General features: G+C 42.8%; 1 protein-coding gene across 1 annotated transcript; it reads right to left on the bottom strand.

The window, feature by feature from the left end:
* Positions 1 to 23,114, bottom strand: LOC112104475 (putative uncharacterized protein CXorf58). Its single transcript, XM_029910731.1, has 8 exons — positions 23,088 to 23,114; positions 22,146 to 22,217; positions 21,853 to 21,947; positions 19,134 to 19,245; positions 15,413 to 15,544; positions 14,097 to 14,326; positions 3,709 to 3,859; positions 1 to 1,467 (listed from the first exon to the last, which is right to left on the bottom strand). Exons 1-8 carry the CDS (start codon positions 23,112 to 23,114, stop codon positions 1,270 to 1,272), a joined length of 1,017 nt encoding a protein of 338 aa, XP_029766591.1. The 3' UTR covers positions 1 to 1,269.
* Between the last annotated feature and the right edge of the window lie 1,171 nt (positions 23,115 to 24,285).

Raw genomic sequence — 24,285 nt, 5'->3', positions numbered from 1 at the left:
TGTTCATTTGGTGCCAGTTGTGAAGTATGGGAGGCATGCTTCTCACTATCCAAGTATCCATAATTTTTGTCCTTGCTGTTTTTCGTGACAGGTTACCCAAACACTGTAAAACAGTACTCAAGAGGAGAAAACAGGTGTTGGTGAAATTGAACTTCAGCTTTTAATTGAACAAATCCTTATGTTCTTAAACCGCATGGAACTAGATCCAACTCCCAGTGAACTGAGTGTGAATTTCTCCAATGATTCCTAGTGGAGTTGGATTGGGCTTAATTGGCTCAATACTATACCCACTGAAGCCAACAGGAACAAGACTGAGCTCTAGGTACAGTTAAGTAAACTAAATTTGCCAACAAAAAACATTCAGGAAGTACGTTTTAGTGCAGTTCAGGTAGCACTTAAAAATCAAAATAAACAACCCCTTCTTTCTTTACAGGAATTCTACACCTTACCAAAAAAAGTCACTAAATTTACATCACTCACCTAACCGTAGTTTTGCCCAGTCTTGTTCTGCAATGGAAATAGCCTGTTGATTTTATATATTTTTTGTTTAATTAAAAAGTGTCCAAGTTTCAAATGGAATAAAATTTTAGGGTAAAGTTGTATTCATTCTATACATTTTCGCACTTTCTTCATCGAGAAAAAGGGCATGGACATGTCCATTGAGAGTACCAGCAAACTGTGACACAAAGCTAGCTTGCTGGCTCCACATCATCTGGGGATTGTCCTTTGCTGGTAGAATCTTCATATAATTGATTAAGATGGTTTTAAGTTGCTTTGTTCCCAGAGCTGTTCAAAAGAACCTTAATATGGCCCTGTATCTGGCCCTATAACTTTAAAATTGCTGTTAGTATTTCATTTCAACCTTCCCAGAAAAATTCTACCCCGGAATGAAATGCTGCACGTGAATTTTCAGGCAGACTGGTTTCATTTTGGGAAGTAGGGAGCAGAGGCTGGAAATTGAGCTTATTGTGGGATGCAATCTTCACCATTAAGTAGCTAGTACTATTCCATAATGAAAATGAAATAAACAATGGCACAGCAAAACAATTACTGTAATCATACATTGTACACAAAATATACAATGTTCACAGATAACCTGTCCGTAGCTCAAATTCTAAATCTGTTACAGCCAAGGTGAAAGCAATTATATGTATGTAATCCATGTTCTCTATGATTAAAATTTGCAACATATTTACAGCAGGGTAGAAAAGATTTGAAAATGTTTTCTGTTTACCACTACTGCTAATGTGAAATAACCATTATTAAAATTCAGAAATTAGGTGTGAGCGAATATTCTCCAATGTCTTCAAGAGATAACGCCTGAGACCAGGCATACAATTTAGCTGCCTCATGCTCCCACTCTTCATCTGAAAAGACAGAATGCTCCTCAAGGTCTTCAATTGGTGCAGTTATAGTTTCTTGATGTTCAGTGAAGTGGCTTCTATTTGTAACATCCAATTTCTGTTCCTGAACAACATTATACACACTATTATATCAAAGCAGGAAGAATTGTCTACTACAGATCACATTATATAGCTTTGTAGTAAATTCAGATACACCAAACAGAACTCAACATTAGAGATTTGCTATTTCTCACTGTTACATGAATGCAAAGCAAAGCCAAGACATGCATTTTTCAAATCTAGAGGAGCTAATTCTGTGACAGGATTGTGTTGCAGTTACTAATTCAGAGTATGAATGTTAGGACAGATACGTTTAAAAGGTTTTGGACACCACTGTTGAAAGAAATATTTAAGTGTATTTAAGTTTTAAGAAATAAAGGAAATATTAGTATGTCTGTTCAGTTGTTGCTATCCATTACCTTAGAGATTTATATCAGGGGATAGCCGTGTTAGTCTGTATCCACAAAAACAACAAGGAGTCCGGTGGCACCTTCTGTTAGTCTTTAAGGTGCCACCGGCCTCCTTGTTGTTTAATAGATTTGCTATTTCTAACTGTTAGTATTTGTCACTGTTACTTAACTGAGGAGCTTACTGGGTGAGAAGTCCAAGCTAGGAGGTCTGCAAAGGACTGTGAGTCAGGAGGGAAGGCTATAAGCAAGGATGATGAAGAGCTGGAAAGACTTTTGATTAGAGCTGGGTGAATAACAGATTTTTTTTTTTTTTTTTTTTGTGTTTTGAATAAATTTTTTGGTTTGGGTTTTACTTAATTTTTTTTTTTTTTTTAAATTTCATGACTCCAACTAGTTGGGGAAAAAATTGGGTTGAATGAAATGTTGGGTTTTTTTTGTTTGCTTCAAAGTGAAACACTTCGGGTATTTTTAACCTTTTTCATAAGAGCAAAAGGAAATGAAGGGCTAGAGTCACAAATTGTTCTAAGCTGTAGATTTGTGGTTAGAGCATTCACCCAGGATTAGGAGACCCAGGCTCCAATATCTCTTCTGCTTTATGTGGAGCAGAGATATGAACCCACATCTTCCACACTGCAGGTGACCACTCTAACCACTGAGTTAAAGATACTACTGTCCATCATATGCAAGGAATGAGGCTAGGGTCCTGTGGAAAATATGTGTGATCATGTAGCTCAATACTATATCACACTGCATACACACACAGAGGTGTATTAAGGTTTCACAGGCAACTTTAATTCTGACATTTCCTAACTTTTGTGTGCTGGACATAATATTTCAGCATAGCTCTTGTGTATATAATTTCCTAGATGTCTAAAAAAACAAACAGAAAAAATCAGCAATTCCATTAGGTGACATTATACTGACAGCTGCAGGGTTGAAACCTTAGATCCATAGCAAAGACCTCTGCCATTTGAGCTGAGTAACCGATAGCAATAGTAGGTTTTTTATCCTCTATTAGGACCAGCACTAGAGGGTGCTGGGATTAGAAGAGAATTGGACATTTTGTCGCTGAATTTCACAGATATTTGCTGACAGCAGAGGAATGTTGAGGCTCAGAAATCTTGGGTTCCAGTCCAGATTCTGGAGGTAAGTGTGCTCTACGGGTACAGACTCTTCTGCCCATTCCCCTCACCAGCTTGACCCATTCCGCCCCATCCCTCCAACCACTCTCCCAGTTCTTTCTCTACCCCACCATAGCTCCTCATCCCAGTCCTATTCTCTTAACCTAATCTTCCCAGCCTCCATCCTCAGATTTCTACTCCTAGTCCTAGTCTCGCCCCTCCAGGCTTCTTGCCAGCGGCTCCTTGCCCAGCCAGTCCCAGTTCCTCCCTCCTCCTTGACTTGTCTCTCTCTGCCTCCCCAGCCTCGAGTTGCCTGCCCACGTTGTCTCTCTACTGGCTCCCAGTTCCAGTCTCCCTTCCTGCCCTTCTCATCTAATGTGTCCTCTCCTCCCACAGCTCCTTGGTTCAGTATCTTTATCCAGCTAGGCCCAGATCTCCCCCTGCATCCTGGCTGCTTGTCACATCTCTCTCTACTTTCTCCTATGCCATTATTTCCCAGTCTCTTTGCCCTATCAGTCCCACCTCCCGCTCCTGATCAGATTTTCTTCTGCCTGCCTCACCTCCCTACAGCTCCCAGCCTTTAGTCCCTGCAATGCCTTAGGTCTGTTTTTTGTCCAGGCTGCATTTGAATTAGCGGGCTTTCTCCCCCATGCTGCTTGGGTACCTGCCTATAATTGCAGGCCAATGAGTATTTCCAGTACAGACTTGGTAGAGTATTCGCCTGAAAAAACGTTCAGTGCATTTTCTATTTTGTATCATTAATGATTGATTTACCTCTCTTTCTTTTTCAAGTGCATGAACTCTTTTCATTTTTGCTACTTTCTGTCGAGCTTGGCGAGAGCGACGCACTGAGGGTCTAGGCAGTGAAGAGGGTTGATAAGACCTAGATGAAGAGGTGGCTGTTGGAGGACAAGGTGTAGGAGACCTAGAAAATGTGAGCATTATGTAAAGAACCTAAATATGAAACATCTTGAAAGTTATGTCAGATCTGCAATGCTGAATGCTTAAACCAATGAAAGATTTAAAAAAACCAAAACCTCCTAGACCACATACATGAATGCAAGTTATGAAGCCATATCCATTATTTCAGGAAAAAATGGTTAGAATATGTTTAAAAAATAGAAAATTCTATTTTAGTTCTAAATCCTCAGAATCCTTTCTTTATATCAGGAGCCCCACTTCTCTTAGTACATCCCATAATCCTTCCGCATAGCAGAGCCCAGAGGTATTAGTGTCCCCAGACACAGCTTGCATGAGATCGGAGTGCACACATCAGACCTTAAAGATGGTATAATGGGTGCATCAGGCAATCTGGCAATTATGTTGTTTCTGACACACAGATCTTCCTCACTATCCCCTCTCCTGGCCTCTAAGGTTCCTCTCTTGTGGCTATGTTCCAGACCTCACAGAGGTTACAATTTTGCAGACTGTGCCTAACTAAATAGTCTTTCCAAAAAAACAGTCAGAAGCCTCAGGGCTCACTGAAGCCTACACTGAAGCAGTATGTCTACACTGCAAAGAAAAACCCACAGCGCTGAGTGTCAGAGGCCAGGTCAATTGACTTGGGCTTGCAGGACTCAGGCTGTGGGGCTAAAAATAGCAGTGTAGACAATCCCACTTGGGCTAGAACCGAGGCTCTGAAACCCTGAGAGGGGAGAAGGTCTCAGAGCTCAGACTCCAGCTTGAGCAGGAATGTCTACACAGCTATTTTCAACCCCACAGCAAAAGCTCTGCATGCCTGAGTCAACTGACCCAGGCTCTGAGAGTCAGTACCAGGGTTTTTTCTCTGCAGTGTAGACATACCCAAATACTTCAAACTTGAGTTTCTAGAACTAGCTTACCTTTCTTGGAGTTAAGGTACCAAAACAAAACATAAAACCACACCATTTTGCAAAAAGATAAATACCTCTAGTTTTTCAAGCTCTCCTATATCTCCAACACTTTGTCTACCACCAAACTTTCCTTAAAAAACCCGAGAAGCACACAAATGTATTCAGGCCATGTTAGTTCAGTTTTGTTAAAATTAGGAGAGAAACTTTATTTAAAAATCAGGGTTGTGATACAAATGGAAGTATAGCACTACTGTTTCTTCATAATTTAGCTTTTACCTACTAGGGTTGCCAGGAGACTGGTTTTCAACCGGAATGCCCTGGGGGCTCTGGTCAGCCTTGCTGACCGGGCTGCTAAAAGTCTGGTCAGTGGCGCAGTGGGGATAAGGCAGACTTCCTGCCTGCCTTAGCTCTGCACGGCTCCTGGAAGCGGCCCTGCGGTCCCTAGGTACAGTGGCGGCCAGGGAGGCTCCACGTGCTGCCCCTGCCCGCAGTGCCAGCTCCACAGCTCCCATTGGCTGGGAACCATGGCCAATGGGAGCTATGGGGGCGGTGCCTGCAGACGGAGGCAGCGTGCAGAGCCACCTGGCCGCACCTGTGGGACATGCTGGCCACTTCCAGGAGCCGCCTGAGGTAAGCGCCACCCAGAGCCCACACCCTGAATGTCCTCCTGCACCCCAACCTCTTGCCCCAGCCCTGATCCCCCTCCTGCGCCCAAACTCACTCCCAGAGCCCGCACCCCCTCCCACACTCTGAACCCATCGGCCCAGCCTCCTCCTGCACCCCAAGCCCCTCAGCCCCACCCCAGAGCCCGCACCCCCAGGCAGAGCCCTAACTCCCCCACACTCCAACCCCCTGTCCCAGCCTGGAGCCTCCTCCCGCACTCTGAGCCCCTCATTTCTGGCCCAACCCCAGAGCCTGCATCCCCAGCCCAGAGCCCATACCCCTTCCCTCAACCCGATCCATGCGAGTGAGCAAGGGTGGGGGAGAGCGAGTGATGGAGGGAGAGGAGATGGAGTGAACCAGGGGGCGGCACCTTGGAGAAAGGGTGGGGTAGGGGCGGGGCCTTGAGGAAGGGGGCAGGAGAAGGATGTTCAGTTTTCTGCAATCAGAAAGTTGGCAACCCCATTACCTACCTGTCTGCTCATTTCCTTTAGCTCACTCGTGTTTCTGCCCAAGTCACATGATTAACAACCCTTTGTTTCCTTTTCCTACTCTCATCTCTGTACCTTCTTCCACATGCCCCTGATGACTAAAACTCCTTTTCTAGCCTATTCTGTCATGCCTCAATCCTCTCCTCCTCCAAGGTGACCACCTTAAAACAAATTTAGTTAACAAGGCCTATAAACCCTAGCCCACCTCTCAAGGAAATGTTAACTGATGATAACAACAACAAACAAAGTATCATGGAACCAGTTAGACAGATGGAAACAATCATTGCTGTGACATTCCCCATCCATTCTCTAGATGTATTTATTTAGGTCCCAAACTTGCAAACACTTAAACACATGCTTAACTTTAAGCATGGGAGTAGTTCCATTGACTTCCATGTAACTCTTCCCATGCTTAAAGTTAAGCATGAGAATAAGTACAGTATTTTTATAATCTGGGTTTTAGAATGTAAACTCTTTTCAGCGGAAACTAGTTGTCTGTAGGGCACTCACACTTTTAGTATTATATAAAAATGTAATAGCCAACATATTCAAATCCTTGAGAGAGCAGAGTATATATATATATATATATATGCACTAGCAAAAATTTCTAAAAAAAAGACATGAAAGTCAAACTCAAAGTCAAAAGTAACATGAACATGGTAATCCAGCCTAAAGTTACATAGTCATATAAAAGGTAGCACTTAATAGTAAAGAAAGGATTGCTTTCTTAAATGAGAGAGCAGAAATGGATAGACTTGCAGGCACCATCATCTATTTAAGTGTGTGTATGCATTTCCAGTGTAGATTGTTATATCAGTGAGTGCCTAACACAATCAACATATTTATGTTTATGATTTGTTTAAAAGTAATATTCAATTTTCCTCTTCCTAGGAAACAAACTATTGAGGGATAGTTTTGATTTTGAAAATGATTTTTTAAATTGTATTTTTATGAAATTAAAAAGATAACCATGACACACTGGATGACTCGAGAGGCTGCTAATGGGATGCAGAGCCTCTCAGCTATGCTGTAAATTCAAATCCAAAGAAGCAGCTTGATCCAACTCCACTACACGTTAAGGGCTTGTCTACACAGCTCTGCAGTTCAGACTAAGGGGGTGTGGATTGCAGCACGCAATAGCACATTGTGCTGTAACTCCCCTGATATACATCCTGGTGTTAATGCGTACCTAGTTCGCATTCACTTAGGGTATGTCTACACTACGGGATTAATCCGAATTTACAGAATTTGAATTTTGGAAACAAATTGTATAAAGTCGAATGTATGCGGCCACACTAAGCACATTAATTCGGCGGTGTGCGTCCATGTACCGGGGCTAGCGTCGATTTCCAGAGCGTTGCACTGTGGGTAGTTATCCCATAGTTCCCGCAGTCTCCCCCACCCATTGGAATTCTGGGTTGAGATCCCAGTGCCTGATGGGGCAAAAAACATTGTCGCAGGTGGTTCTGGGTACAGCCTCACCCCTCCCTCCATGAAAGCAATGGCAGACAACCATTTTGCACCTTTTTTCCTGGGTGAACACTGCAGACTCCATACCACGGCAAACATGGAGCCCGCTCAGCTCAAGACAGCAGTCATGAACATTGTAAATACCTCGCGCATTCTCGTGCAGTTTATGCTGAACCAGGACCAAAAAAAAGAGGCAAGGAGGAGGCGGCGACGGCAGCGCAGCGACAAGAGTGATGAGGACATGGACATGGACACAGAATTCTCTCAAACCGCGGGCCCCGGTGCTTTGGAGATCATGTTGTTAATGGGGCAGGTTCTATCCGTGGAACGCCGATTCTGGGCCCGGGAAACAAGCACAGACTGGTGGGACCGCATAGTGTTGCAGGTGTGGGACGATTCCCACTGACTGCGAAACTTTCGCATGCGTAAGGGCACTTTCATGGAACTTCGAGACTTACTGTCCCCTGCCCTGAAGCACCAGAATACCAAGATGAGAGCCGCCCTCACAGTTGAGAAGCGAGTGGCGATAGCTCTGTGAAAGCTTGCAACGCCAGACAGCTACCGGTCAGTCGGGAATCAATTTGGAGCGGGCAAATCTACTGTGGGGGCTGCTGAGATGCAAGTAGCCAAAGCAATCACTGAGCTGCTGCTACGAAAGGTAGTGACGCTGGGAAATGTGCAGGTCATAGTGGATGGCTTTGCTGCAATGGGATTCCCTAACTGTGGTGGGGCGATAGATGGAACCCATATCCTTATCTTGGCACCGGAGCACCAGGGTACCCAGTACATAAACCACAAGGGGTACTTTTCAATGGTGCTGCAAGCACTTGTGGATCACAAGGGACGTTTCACCAACATCAACGTGGGCTGGCCGGGAAGGGTTCATGACGCTCGCGTCTTCAGGAACACTACTCTGTTTAAGCGGCTGCAGCAAGGGACTTACTTCCCGGACCAGAAAATAACCGTTGGGGATGTTGAAATGCCAATAGTTATTCTTGGGGACCCAGCCTACCCTTTAATGCCATGGCTCATGAAGCCATACACAGGCAGCCTGGACAGGAGTCAGGAGCTGTTCAACTACAGGCTGAGCAAGTGCAGAATGGTGGTAGAATGTGCGTTTGGACGTTTAAAAGGTCGCTGGCGATCGTTACTGATATCCCCATTGTTATTGCTGCTTGCTGTGTACTCCACAATCTCTGTGAAAGTAAGGGGGAAACCTTTATGGCGGGGTGGGAGGCTGAGGCAAATCGCCTGGCTGCTGATTACGTGCAGCCAGACACCAGGACGATTAGAAGAACACACCAGGAAGCGCTGCGCATCAGAGACGCTTTGAAAACCAGTTTCATGACTGGCCAGGCTACAGTGTGAAATTTCTGTTTGTTTTTCCTTCATGAAAACCCGCCCCCTGTATTGACTCATTCTCTGTAAGGAACCCACCCTCCCCCTTCGATCACAGCTTGCTTTCAAAGGAAATAAAGTCACTATCGTTGAAAAATCATTTATTCTTTATTAATTGATTATGAAAAGAGGGAGAGAACCCGGGTGGGGTTTGGGAGGAGGATCGGCAGGAAGGAAAAGGCCACTAAAAAAAGGTTAAAAAAATTACAGCCTTTTGCTTGGGCTGTCCACTGGGGTGGAATGGGAGGGTGCACGGAGCCTCCCCCTCCGCGTTCTTACACGTCTGGGTGAGGAGGCTATGGAACATGGTGAGGGGGGTTATACAGGGGCTGTAGCGGCACTCTGTTATCCTGCTGCCGTTCCTGAAGCTCCACCAGACGCCGGAGCATGTCTGTTTGCTCACGCAGCAGCCCCAGCGTTGCATCCTGCCTCCTCTGATCTTCCTGCCGCCACCTCTCATCTCGAGCATCTCTCCTCTCCTCACGTTGGTCCCTCCTGTCCTCACGTTGGTCCCTCCTGTCCTCACGTTCACTGGCATCTTTCCTATACTTTGAAACCGCGTCCTTCCACTCATTCAAATGAGCTCTTTCATTGCGGGTGCATTCCATTATTTCCGTGAACATCTCGTCTCGCGTCCTCTTTCTACGCCGCCTTATCTGAGATAGCCTTCGGGACGGAGGAGGGAGGCTTGAAAAATTTGCAGCTGCTGGAGGGAGGGAAAAAAGGAGAGAATTTTTTAAAAAGATACATTTTACAGAACAATGCTTATACTCTTTCATGGTGACCAACACTATTCACATTACATAGCACATGTGATTTCTGTGCAAGGTCGCATTTTGCCTCTTAATATTGAGTGCCTGTGGCTTTGCTGCTAGAGATCACAGACGCAGGTCCGGGCAACAGAATTCGGCTTGCATGTGGCCATGGTAAGCCACTGTCTTTCGGCTTCTGCACCCTCCTTTCCCACATACCAAGCAAAGCCCGTTGAGTGCTGCGGTTTTCCTATTAACCTTCAGCAGCAGAAAACAAACTAACCCTCCCCCCCATCCAATTCTCTGGATGATCGCTTTATCCCTACCCCCACCGCGTGGCTGGTATCAGGGAAGATCCCTGCTAGCCAAACGCGAAAAGCTCAGGGCCAATTCCCCCCCCCCCCCTTGCACTTGGCTAACTGCAGGGAAGGATTTCTTTTTAGCCACAGGCAAACAGCCCAGTAGGAACGGCCACCTCTATCCCCTTAATTAAATTCCCATATTTCAACCAGGTTACCATGAGCGATATTACTCTCCTGAGGATTACACAGCGAGATAAAGAACGGATGTTGCTTGAATGCCAGCAAACACCGGGACCATACGCTGCCAGGCTTTGTCATGCAATGATACCAGATTACTTGCTACTAGCATGGCGTGGTCAAGTGTCCTACCATGGAGGACGGAATAAGGCTGCACTGCCCAGAAACCTTGTGGCAAGGCTTTTGGAGTACCTCCAGGAGAGCTTCATGGAGATGTCCCTGGAGGATTTCCGCTCCATCCCCAGACAAGTTAACAGACTTTTCCAATAGCTGTACTGGCCGCGAATGCATCCCAAGTCCTCAGGGCAAAGTAATAATTAAAAAACGCTTGCTTTTAAAACAAGTTTTATATTTTAAAAGGTAAATTCACCTGAGGTCCCTTCCACTGGGTCATGGTCTTGGATACTGGCTTGGGAGGGTACTTCAGTCAGGCTGAGAAAAAGATCCTGGATGTTGGGGAGAACGGAGTGCTGTGTGCTCTCCGCAAGCTCGTCCTCCTCCTCCTCTTCCTCGTCCGCAGAATCCTCAGGTGTGGCTGATGAGATTACCCCCGCCTCGGAATCAACGGTCAGAGGTGGGGTAGTGGTGGCAGCCTCCCCTAGAATTGCATGCAGCTCGGCGTAGAAGCAGCATGTCCGCGGCTCTGACCCGGAACGACCGTTTGCCTCCTTTGTTTTTTGATAGGCTTGTCTGAGCTCCTTGACTTTCACGCGGCACTGATCTGAGTCCCTATTGTGGCCTCTCTCCATCATGCCCTTGGAGATTTTTTCAAAAGTTTTGGCATTTCGTCTTTTCGAACAAAGTTCTGCTAGCACTGAATCCTCTCCCCATATAGCGATCAGATCCAGTACCTCCCATACGGTCCATGCTGGTGCTCTTTTTCGATTATTGGCCTGCATGGTTACCTGTGCTGATGAGCTATCTGTGGTCACCTGTGCTCTCCACGCTGGGCAAACAGGAAATAAAATTCAAATGTTCGCGGGGCTTTTCCTGTCTACCTGGCCAGTGCATCCGAGTTCAGATTGCTGTCCAGAGCGGTCACAATGGTGCACTGTGGGATAGCTCCCAGAGGCCAATACCATCGAATTGCGGCCACACTAACCCTAATTCGAAATTACAATATTGATTTTGGCGCTACTCCGCTCGTCGGGGTGGAGTACAGAAATCGATTTTAAGAGCCCTTTATTTTGAAATATATGGCTTTGTTGTGTGGACGGGTGCAGGGTTAATTCGATTTAACGCTGCTAAATCCGAATTAAAGTCATAGTGTAGACCAGGCCTTAGTCCTGGTTCGCATTCACTTAGTCCTTAGAGGAATATGTTAACATGAACTAGATATCTTTTAGTTTGCGCCACCAGCAGCCACATGGGGGAGTTACAGCACAACACACTAGTGTGGAGGTTCTCAAACTGTGGTCCGCGGACCACTGGGGTCCGCGAGCTCCATTCAGGTGTTCTGCGGATAGTTCTAAGGTGCGTGCCTGGGCGGCCGCACATGAGGGAATGAAGGACCACCCACCTAATTAGTGGAACCATGCAGGCATGGCTTCATTAATTAGGTGCCTGGACCCTGGAGAAGATGCACATGTAAGGGGGTGGCTTTCGGGGGGAATAGGGCGTAGGTGGGAGGGGGCAGTGGGGTGAGAAGAGGGGGTGGGGCGAATTTGGGACCTGCAGGGCTGCAGCGGCCAGAGAAAGAGGTGACTTTCCCCAGCTCCAGGGCTCCGGGGAGAGATGACCCTCCTTTCCCAGCCTCACCTCTGTGGCTGTTGTGGCGGGAGAGAGACCCCTCTCCTTCCCAGCCCAGCTCAGTGGCTGTCACGGTGGGGGAGACCCCCCTCCTTCCCAGCCCCAGTTCCGGGGCTGCCACAGCGGGAGAAAGAGGGCACAGCCATCGCATTAGAAAGGTAAGACTGCTGATATCGAAATGAGTTGTGTGCTTTTATTTGTAGAACAAAAAACCGTTAATTATTATTAAAGTTTTTTTTTATATAGAGCTTTTATCCAGCGCGCTTTACAATAGTTAGCTAACGGTACAAACAACATTTGGAAAGATCATTAAGTGGTCCGCTGAGACCCTCAGCAATTTTCAAGTGGTCCGCGAAAACAAAGGTTGAGAACCACTGCGCTAGTGGATGTTGTAATTCACAGCCCCGTGCTCCAAACTGTGGGACCATATAGACATAGTCTAAGACTCCCTTGACCTTCACAAGGAGTTGGACTACATGGTTGCCAGTTGCCATGAACAGAAAGCTGTTCAGTGGGCTATGTGATCTCATTCTAATTATTAATACACAGATGACCACATTAGAAAATTACCAGTTGTAGCACTAATTGACACCCTGGCTAGCAGTGTCAACAATCTATGTACCTTGTAAGTGAGCTATTCAATTATGCAAAGGAAAGGTGTTGAATGCAGGGAGGGAGTGGCATAAGAACTCTGGAATTAAAGCTGGGGATTGCTGTGGACTAAAAATAAGGAGGTGGGAGACCAAGAATGTAATGCACTTAACTAAACAAAAGTGTCAAAATAAAACCGTGACTAGTTAGATGTGTGTCTGTCATCAGGTGGATTACTTTGCTTGCATGACATATGGATTTCTTTCACCCTTCATCTGCCTTTATAATTTTAGATTATAAACTCTGCAGTGCAGAGACTGTCGTCATCTGTGTTGGGGGAAGCAGCTAAGCATACAGGGTGCTGCCACAACGTAAATAAAAATGACAGCTGAATGGGAATAGAAATCCAACTACCATTTCACCTAGTAGACATGGTCCCTTCGAAATACTTGAGGTATATTGGTGGGGAATCACAGGGAAGTTTGCATGATCACTGCCTACACCAGGGGTAGGCAACCTATGGCACGCATGCCAAAGGCAGCACACAAGCTGATTTTCAGTGGCACTCACACTGCCCGGGTCCTGGTCACCAGGCTGGGGAGCTCTGCATTTTAATTTAATTTTAAATGAAGCTTCTTAAACATTTTAAAAACCTTATTTACTTAACATACAACAATAGTTTAGTTATATATTATAGACTTATAGAAAGAGACCTTCTAAAACATTAAAATGTATTACTGGCACGCGAAACCTTAAATTAGAGTGAATAAATGAAGACTCGGCACACCACTTCTGAAAGATTGCCAACCCCTGGCCTACACCTATGCTGTGAACTACTGGTTGAACAGATGACTTCATAGTTCATGGCTGTCAATACAGTAATATAGCTGAGAACGTAACTTTTTCTAGGGGACAGGCAGAGGCCTGCCAATTTTGACAATATTCCTTTAATTAAAATGAAAAAAACTGAAAAAAATCAGTTAACTTTAAAAAGACCAGAAAAGGAAGTTTAAAAAAAGATGTGCTGACAATCAACGCAAGAATGACATGACTCAGTGTTGTGTTTTCCATTTCAGTGAACATACTTAGAGAAAAGATTTGGAGTAAGGCCTCTTTTAAAATCAAGTAGATTTGTGATTTAAAAGAGAATATCAAGACATGCCAGCCCCTTGGCATTGACACTAATTATTTCCCAGTATGTGTTAGTGAGAAACACATTGATGTTTAATGGCAAAAGTTACAAAATGGTAGCAGTAGTTTAAATAGGAATATAAAAGAAAATCCAATTTTCTCCACTATATGTTGAGATTTGTGGTACATATTTGTTGTTATATTGCCAGTAAATGATAATGCAAATCTTTTTCTACTAAAAATTAAAATGTTGACTTGTTGGACAATCCCTAAGACAATATTATTTAGTGGATAACGCAAAGCACTAGGAGTATCTCCTAGGTTCTATCCTTGACTCCATACTGACTTAGTGTATGAACTTTGGCAAGTCACTAAACTCCTCTGTGCCAGTTTACCCATCTGTAAAATGGGGATAATTTTACCACTGGTGTTTTGTAAACATTAATTAATACGTATTTTGAGATCCTTAAAATAAAGTACAAAGTATAGAAATTCAAAATAAAAATTAAGCTTGTTATTGTGGATAAGTTGTTGGGTATTTTTTTTTACCTGGCTCGAGAAACAGTCATGAGTTGATCATGCCGTAGCTCTTCATTCTGTGGCTTCAGGAGCAGAAATGTCAGTTTCTCCTTAAGTCGGTTTGACAGTGTCCCAGACTGTGCATAATCCATTATGTCATACATTATTATTGTCCTGGGAAAGTTTTCCAGAGACAATTTTCTCCAGCAGTTATCCCTGCCACCAAAGTATGCTGGGGTCTCATCCAGGTTACTGATATACTATAAGGCCACAAAATAATAATATTAATTTATAAAATGCTTGCAATAAACCTAATTCATTTTATTGAGGTCCCAAGTCTCCCCTATTCATATTTTCTCGTCCTCATTAATCATTTTAATGATGAACTTGCACATTAAAGAAAACCTTATTCAGAGTAAATCAAATGGTTGGAACCCCTGAAATGACCTACTCTGCTTTAAAATTCCTATAATACGATGATATCTGTTCTCTGGATATCTGTATCTACCTCTATTACATAAATATACATATAATTATAATAAAATCACTAAATTTAAACTGATCACAAAAATATGCATATGTACATTAATAGCCTGAGTTCCTTCACTGCTCTATAGTAACAAATAATTACTTGAAATTAGAGTATTGTTTATAGCCATCTTTATGTGTCACCGTCCTTCCTAAATCTGGGTGGCATAGCCAGTCATCCAGGATTTGGCCCTAATTTTTTAAATATAGGAATTAACCAGAAAAGGTTTCACTGCACTACTCAAGCATCAGCACTTCTTGGTGATGATTCTTCTCTCACTTATACCACTGTAAATCAGCTGTAATTCCATCAAAATCAATATACTAACACTGGTCTAAAAAAAAAAAAAAAAAAAGGTACTGATTCTCTTCTCACTTTTTCCATTTAAAGAGTATCACTGTTATCAGATTGATCTTTTAAAGATTTCTACCATCCTTGTGTAACCCTGACAATACACATTATAGGAATTAATCCATACAACTTCAATAACTTCTCTGGAGCTTCACAATCATAGGGCTTCATTCTCCGCTGCCTTGTAATTTGTAGTCATTTACATCGGTTCAAGGTGGATGTAAAACGCTACCAAATCAGATTTCTGCATTCACACGGAAGTGCTTGAGGTACCCTTTACACTCATTTTGAGCTGATATAAATGGCTGCACAACGTGTAAGCTGTTGAGAATTAGGTCTTTAAATTTTAGTCTTGCAGTCATACTCACTATCTATATTTTAGATCATATCATAATCTTTTTTCCTCAAAAGAAGTTTTTTTTTTATTACCAAAACCTGTAAGAAAATATTTGAAAACATTTCTTACTTGCATGTAATCTTTCACTGTAGCAACATCTATTTCGTCTATTATTTTGTGGTTTTGGTACTGAAGTTCATCCCATATCATTTGATCATAATATTTCCGATGTCCCATCAACTTGCAAGCATCAGCTGCTGCCTATAAAAAACAGGAAATATGCTGTAGCTAAAAAACCAAAAAAAAAACCACACACAAAATTCCTAGAGTCCTCATACTTCAACTCAGGGAAAAGTCTTAATCCTCCTGAAATCCCAGTGCTCAACAAAAAAAATAAAATAAACAAGGCATTCTAATTAGTACACAGAAAGCTCACAGCAATTGGAGATGGATTGTCCACTAACTCTGCATTATTAATACTATTATTTATACAATTGTCGCACCTAGAAGCTCTAGTCACGGACCAAGAATGCCATTGTGCTAGGTGCTGTACAAACAGAAAAGCCTGTCCCAGCCAGCTTACAATTTAAGTATAAGACAAGAGACAACAAATGGATACAGACAGTCAGAGGAATGCAAGTAAACAATGAGAAAATAGTGGTCAGCATAATGGTGAAACAATTTCAGTTACAAATTTGAAAATAATGCTTAGTGACACAGCTGCTTCCCCCAGATGCACCAGGTAACTAATCTAGGATTTACCTTTTAGATGGAAAATTAAAAGTTAATTACTCAGCATCTAATTAACTCTTATTTCATTCATATAAGCTTTCACAATGACAGTTACATTTGCCTCCTCATCCCTCTGACAGCATTATTGCTGGAATGGGCAACAAGATCTGTAGTTAGGGTCTTCTTCAGATGTTTACAGCTTTTTAAAACCTTCATCTCTGTGGCTGAAATTTGTCAAGTCTGATTTTTGTCTAAGGGTGGTGGTTGCTTAAGTTTGAGACTCTGTTTAGCATTGATTCAGAAGATTTTGCTCCACATCCTCAACTTGTATAACTTGTTATAGTGCTATTGAAGTCAATGGAGCTATGACAGATCAGCTAAGGATCTGTCTCTTTGAATATAAAAAAACCCCACTTTGCCAATATAAAAAAATGGATTCTTCTAAATGTTGCAAACTTTTTCAAACAGCTTTAACACATTAGTACTTTGGAGTAGACATTAGAACTTTAACATCCCTCTGATACAGAAATGTCTGTATTTCAATGGTGTATAATTACTAGGATCTCTTGGTATTAAAGATGTTATAAGAAAGGTAAAGTTATTATATATAAAAATAATTGTTTTGGCCATACCCAATTTTTCTGTTGTAAGAGTGCTGAGGAACTGCCTCCACAGCAGCCACCAAACGTGATGGAATTAAGAATAATTTTTTAAAAATTAAAAATGAAAGCTACATGCAAACACCAGAAAAATTCTTTCTTGCAAAGCTGCCACCCTCCTTCATTTCACAAAAAGGAAATTATATTCATTCATGAGTGACTGAATTAGTCAATAACACTATATTGACACAGCAACTTTTTCCTTACCTGGGTGGAATAAACCTAAAAAACGGGCCTCTTTGCTTAAAATATAAAGATGTTCTTACTCATGTTAAATATAAGCTAAACTGAATAGGTTGGAAGATCAGTAGGTACTGACCACTTGCATTTCTGACTTATCATGCTGTGCTATAAATATATTAAGACATATCATATCAAATGAGGTGTAATGTCATGATGCAGTAAACTGTATCAAGCAGCACTGATGCAATGACAGAACTTCTGTAAAATATACTACTGTATCTGAAAGTGAAATACTGCAGAAATTAACAATTTGGATTTTTAGGATAGTGCTTACAGACCAATTTAGGCAGTTTATGGGACTCTTCTTTACTCCATCATTTTTGAAACACCAGTGTGGTCATTTTGTGTTCTTAAACTATTTCCTCTAGTTTGGTATCCACCATGGCAGTGTGTTTCTTCTAACTGGAAAGCTAGGTGAGCAGCCTGCTCTGAGGCCAAGGGTGATCCAAGATTCTGACAGTTGATGTTTATAAAGTAGACAATCCCAGATCTACAAAGGGAGTTAAGAACCCAAGTCCCAGATCCACAAAACCCCTGCTCTACTGCCACCTAACCATAGGCATTCTCCCACCTTTTGCTTGTAGGGTCTGATCCAGTAGGTGTGTTCAGAGCATGCCTAATTCCACACAAAACACTTGGGAGGGGAGAGAGAGGAGGCAGCAGCTGCCCTTATAATCATTAGTTATAACCAGTGGTTAGGGTACTCACCTGGGATGTGGGAGACCCCACTTCAACTCCCTCTCTGCCTGATGAGAAGAGGTTCCCACCTCTCAGATGACTGCCTAACCACAGGACTATAGAGTCATCCTCACTCTATTTTTCTGGCCCAATGCATACTTAATACCAAGTGGAATGGCTTTAATAAGAGAGATTGAGACAGATCCACATAAGAATTTCCCATAGTACAGTGATAAGGGTATTGATGTGAAAGGTCGGAAATCCCTATTTAAATTGTTTTCTCCAGTGTGCACTACTTCACATTTATTAACATTGAATTCCATTTGCCATTTTGTTATACAGTTCAACCAGCTGCAGCAGGCTTGTCAAATCTCCCTCAAGGATTTGTCATGCACTACATACTTTCCAAAGGGTTGGCAGATACATGGCAAATCTGTACCATTCTCATTGTCTGCATTCTTCTACTAGCTGCCTTGTTGAATTTCCAAGGAAACAGAAGAAAGTGGTGAGAGAATAGGTGAAGATTATTGAAGCATTCTTCACATTATGATTCTCCTACAATCAAAGGGTCTAATACACTAAGTAAAAAATGTTTGCTGTACCTGGTACGTATTTAAAACCTCCTTTATTCAAGACACTACAGTCAATAAAGAATAGGCAGTTTTAAAGAAAAAAAATACTAGTATGTGCTTTCAGAAATCCAGCTTGAAACCCAACCTGCACCACACAATTGCTACAGGAGTCTTCTTGTTTTGGTCCAAAATAATTTTTGCTTCTTGTATTACAGGAATAACATACATTAGAGTGTGGACTTGCTTGAATGCTTGAAGAAGAAAAACACTGTATTATTATTATTAGTATTATTGTAGCACCGTCATGGACCAGGAGCCCACTGTGCTAAGCAATTTTCAAACGCAGAACAAAAAGGCGATCCAGACCCTAAAGAGCTTATAATCTAAGTGCGCACAGCTTATCTTTATAGGCATTTGTATACTACAGAGATGAGCATAGTATAGAAATCTATATAGAATAGAACTTATTGTTCAATGCATCGGAAGTTGTGATTTTGTTTTTAAGTACATCATCACTGGAAGGATAACCTGTCAAAAGAACAAGGTTAATGGAATCCTGTTCAGCAAATTTATAAAAACAAATCTTTTGACGTAACTAATTTCAGGGGCCTAAAAATATAGTTTTAATGTCTATTTAAATAAAGGCAGAACTGAATGACAAAAGAATTGTGAAAGACAGCTATACAGAACAGTGCCTATAGTGACTAAATTTCCTAGAAATAAATTAATCCAAATAGAGAATATGGGCATAGATATACAAAGAGTTTTTGTGTACTATGAAGAAAGAATCATTGTTTCTTTGCTAACAAAAGTAATGTTGTTTAATGAATGAAGCGGTTGCTTGTTAGAATTGGAAATATGTGTGACTGAGGATAAAGATGTTATAGGATTTTACAAAATAAAATTCAGAGCCAAGGTATAGATGAAGTGAAGAGAAAATGATCACACAAACATCCAGTAAGTCACCTCACTTGCTGGACTTATTGTTCTTTTTCCACTTATGTACTTGCTGCCTTGGCCTCCAGTATGGTGAAAAATCTTAAACACAATGAAAGGTGGAAACTCATGACCAGCAAATCTAAAGAAACAAGGAACAAAGTTAACTATCTGGCACTATAAAGAGCAGATTCCTTATTGAAAAGATAGGAAATGTGAAGTTGTGGTAAACATTTAAAAAAAAAACCAACCCTATACTTTAGACAGTATGGAAATACCAAATCATGGTATCTTAACTCTCTTTTTGTATCTGAATCTTGCAGCTGCCCAAATTCATGAGACAATCTAATGCATGAACATGGATGGTCACATATGTATTTTATGAAGAGAACATGACCCCAGTGTGTTTTTGTAAAGTGTGCTTTAGCTGCGTTTAGTTCTTTATATAAATTTAAAACAGACTAATACGTTAAAAAAAATCATCCCTGGAATCCCTTCCAAACTAGTAACAGGGCCGGGAATGAGGGGCTTGGGGGGCTGGAGTCGAGGGGTTTGGAGTGTGGGAGGGGGTTTCCTGGCTGGGGCAGAAGGTTAGGGTGCAGGAAGGGGTGAGAGCTCCGGCTGGGGGTGCAGCTCTGGAGTGGGGCCAGGGATGAGGAGTTTGGGGTGCAGGAGGGGCTCTGGGCTGGGGCTGAGGGGTTCAGAGTGCAGGAGGGGGCTCAGGGCTAGGACAGGAGATTGGGGTGTGGGAGGGAGTTCAGGGTGCGGGCTCCGGGTGGTGCTGACCTCAGGTGCTCCCACGAAGCGGCAGCTCCAATGGGAGCTGTGGAACCGTGCTCGGGGCAGTGCCTGCGGGTGGGGGTAGCGCGCAGAGCCCCCTGATTACCCCTCTGCCTAGGAGCTGGAGGGACATGCCAGCTGCTTCCCAGGAGCCCTGCGGAGCTGGGCATGGAGTCTGCCTGCCCCGCTGCTGGCCTGCAGTCAACTGGACTTTTAGCAGTCTGGTCAGCTGTGCTGACAGGAGCCGCCAGGGTCCGTTTTCAACTAAGCATTCTGGTCGAAAACTGGATGCCTAGCAACCTTAGTCAGCCCACCTACGTGTTGTAAATTGCAGGATTGGAATCTTAATTCCTGCCAAAATGGAATAATATAATTGAAATGCTGACAGTTTAAAAATTGTTAAACACAATAATTCTTTTAAAACGTCTTATTTAAATGTAGAAACAAGTCTGGAAATTCATGGCTATTTGCATTTAGCATTTAATTAATTTTTTTAAAGGACAAACTCAAATCAAATGCATTTGTTTGATTGATCACACAATGAATAAACAATACGAGATTCAGATTTTGTATGCAGAGCAATTGGAGGCAGTAAGTCTGCCCAGAGGGCATGGGAGTTGCAGAAATGCAAGGTATCCATCATACCCCTTTGTTAAGGTACCTGTACTTGGTTAGTGCAGACTAGCCAGAGAAGGGACATGAACAATGCAGCTAGTGAATATGCTGATTCAGCTCATCCCCTGGTCAGGCTTCACTGGGGAAAGGCTCTCTGTGGAAGCCTGGCTGCAATTTAAAGCTGCTCTCTTCTGCCTGAAGCTATGGACGTAGTAGTGAAAACTGCAAATACCACCAGCTTCCTCCCTCAATGTCAGTTTCCACACAGGGCACAACTTATGCCCAGTATGTTTATTTGAATGTCTAAAAATATATATTTATATCTGGAGTGCTGCATGTTGGTGTGTTGTAAAAAAGAAAAATAGCAAAAATAATGGTATGTGTATGCAAAATAGATAATTTTATTTCTAAATTACATTTCCTCAGGCATGTATTGAGCACTAATTCTAGATGAGATCCAAGTCCATAGTAAGTTTGCATTTTTAAAAAGAAAACATAGCTTATGGTGTGCAATAAAAGTATCTGAAATTTTTCTACTATACATAGGACTACTTACCTGTCTGGCTTTCAATATGAAAAGTTAATCACCACATATCAAAAAATTCCAGTTTTTAGAAAACAAGAAAAACAATCACTTCCAGTAGAACCTCAGAGTTATGAATACCAAAGTTACGAACTGATCAGTCAACCACACACCTAATTTGGAACTGGAAGTACGCAATCAGGCAGAAAAAAAAAAAAAAAAGGGCAAATACAGTACAGTACTTTGTTAAACGTAAACTACTAAAAAAATAAAGGGAAAGATTAAAAAAAGATTTGATCAGGTAAGGAAACTGTTTCTGTGCTTGTTTCATTTAAATTAAGATGATTAAAAGCAGCATTTTTCTTCTGCATAGTAAATTTTCAAAGCTGTGTTAAGTCAATGTTCACTTGCAAACTTTTGAAGGAACAACCATAATGTTTTGTTTAGAGTTATGAACAACCTCTATTCCCAAGGTGTTCATAACTCTGAGGTTCTACTGTATTGCAAAAATAATGCCCCATCCCAAAAAAGCAAAGCAAACAAACAAAAAAATCATTTCCCCCACTCCGTGCTTCAGTGACTTTAAGATGAACAAGTAAAACTTTATCAAACTTTCCAAAAATACTCACCTGTGAGGTAAAAATACATGAGAAATATTAGCCCAAAAGGTATTTGAGTATTACTGAACTTAGGGACCTAAAACAACATGCCCTATCAACTCTAACATTGCTAGTGTGACACTATAATAAAAACAATTGATGGCACTTTTGGTTAACTTTAGAAAAAGTCATCATATATGCTAGGTTGAATAAACAAATATGCCTACTTTACCTGAATCTGACTTTACACTGCATACTAGGATCTTTTATAAGTTCAGCTTCTAAAGGACTCACTCTCCTCATAATCTCATATGTAATGCAATGCTCCTGAAACAGATGCAGGCATTATTCAGTAAAATTGAGCAGTTTTGGTTCCTATAATAATACACCCCACACCTGTTTCACATGGGAGTTGAGTGTTAATTAATATTTTAAAGTGCTTTGAAATTCTTAAATGGCAGTTACTATAGAATTGCAATATTGTTTCTTTTTTATTACTCATTTTATTCTTTTACCCAATGTTACTCTTTTCTCTACTGAAGTTATCTTTTTGCCCTTTCTTTCCAATGTTATGAGTTTTATTTTCTCATCTTTGCACTACAAAAAAACCAAGGTAGTTTTCAATAAGAACAACAAATATTAGGAAATACATCTCACATACAATTTTAGCTCCTCCCTTTTACTAAATCCCCGAACTGTTTAGTTGCTCATCTTCTTTCCTTCTCCGTCTGTCTTTCGTCTGCTCTTAAACTATCAACAATCTCTCCCTCCACCCCATTCTCTGAACACCTCCCTATGTCTCTTGCCTTTTATTCCATTCAATGGAGTGACATTATTGCAGGAGGAAAAACAGCTTTTCTGAATCCACTCTAATATTTGCTCTGCTCAGTGTAAGACACACAGACAGTAAGAGCAAAGAATGTGGAGAACTGTCCAAGAAGATAGGAGCTAGCCTGTCTGCTTGCCTGCATAGCAGATTCAGAAGAGTGATACTACCCTAACTCCAAAAGCTACAGCTGAGGGGTTTCATCACTCTAGCGTAGGGCTCCACTGGAATTCAGGGTCTTAAGGCCAAACCTTTTGTGCCTGCTGGTTAATTTGGACCTGGGTACTGGTACTTCTCCAGGAAATACTACTTTCCTCTTCAGAAGGGATGGATCAGTCAGGAGCCCATTCCACCTTTGGCAGAGTAGGGGGGATCTTCCTGAGCATATGTAATTATTCCTCTGATGTGTTTATGTGATAAAATGGAGCCATGAATTATAAGCAAGGAGAAGAGACTGTGGCAATCACCATTTGTATTTGGTGCTTCTAATTGGACAGTGGCACAGTGATACATCAGGCTGGTTTCTCTTTGAGAAAAAACTGGTGTAAGAGCAGTTAGATCCATATTTGGGAAACTGGAAGCCTTCATAAACAGCAATTTCTTACGTACTGTAGGCCTTTTTATGGACAGCACATGTTTACTCTAAAAACGACAGCAATTATTGACATCCTATGCCTGGATAGATCAATAGGGACTATGTGAAGTTTACAGCAAACAGTTGTGCACCCCTGTGAAGAGGGCCAGAACACTTCTGAGGGATTAATGGGCTTTAAAGGGTGCATAGACTTTGTGCTGGCTATTTGCACAGGAGTGACTTTCACCCTAACTGCATTACCCTGGAGAAGATAATTTATGGTTATTTAATGCACTGTTAGAGAATTTACCAACATAACTGTTAAGATATTACTATACCACCAGTTATACCAGTGTAACTCCTTGAGGGTCTTTTTTTTTCAATTTGGTTTTACTGCTTTCTGAGCTCATTCCACAAGAAGTGTCTCCCCCTAGGAAGCTGGAGTGGTGTAACTGCCCCAGCAGTATCCCAGGCACTGGTAGAGTTGTGCTGGTAAGGTTCCCCCCGTAGCAAAGCCCTGGGTAGTTTACAGCGCGGACGGGCAGGGTTTTTCCGGAGGAGCATACCGCGGCCCGGATGGTGTGTGTTAGCAGCCTGAACAGCCTCCTGTTGATGTGACTCCACCAGGCTCGCTGGAGGATTTTAGCTGCGAGCTCTTCGTCCGCCCTGGCAGGAGACACGAGATCAGCACCAGCCCCTGCGCTCACTGTAGCGGGAGCGTATGTCTTGTTTTGGACGGGACAGTCCCTTTTCTAAAGCCCTGTCCCAGCCGTCCTGACCTGTTTTTGTGTGTGTGGCAGAAGGGGGCATTTGTCCAGTGTGCTCCTGCCGACTTGGTCAGTTGGCAACTGCTCACTTTTATCAAAAAAGTGGGGTGCGGAGGAACATGCGGGGGTGGGGGAGGGGAGATGCCAGCCCCACGCGGGGCGGGGAGGCGCTCAGGCGAGCAGTAGGGGGGGCCCCCTTTTTGCTTTGGGAAATATGGTCACCCGGGCTCACAGCAGCTGGGTCCCGACAGGCGGACCCGTGGGTGACACCGCCAGGGCCGTTCGGGGGGAAGGGAGCGGAGCCGCCGGGACAGCGAGCTGCGGGGACAGACAGACACGGGGTGCGCGTCCACACAGCACATAAGCCGAGGGGGGAGGGGACCCGGCCGTGCGGACTCGCTGTTTCCAGGCCCCTGCTTGGGCGTCCGCACGGCGTGGCGGGGACCCCGGGCTGGCAATGGAGGGGCCCGGATCTCACAGCCCCGCTAACTCCTCCCT

This window comes from Terrapene carolina, unplaced genomic scaffold (assembly GCF_002925995.2).
Source record: "Terrapene carolina triunguis isolate 2854851 unplaced genomic scaffold, T_m_triunguis-2.0 Scaffold22, whole genome shotgun sequence".
NCBI classification, from domain to species: domain Eukaryota; kingdom Metazoa; phylum Chordata; order Testudines; family Emydidae; genus Terrapene; species Terrapene triunguis.
The sequence above is the reverse complement of the archived record's forward strand: the minus strand, read 5'-3'. Positions and strand labels throughout refer to the sequence as shown.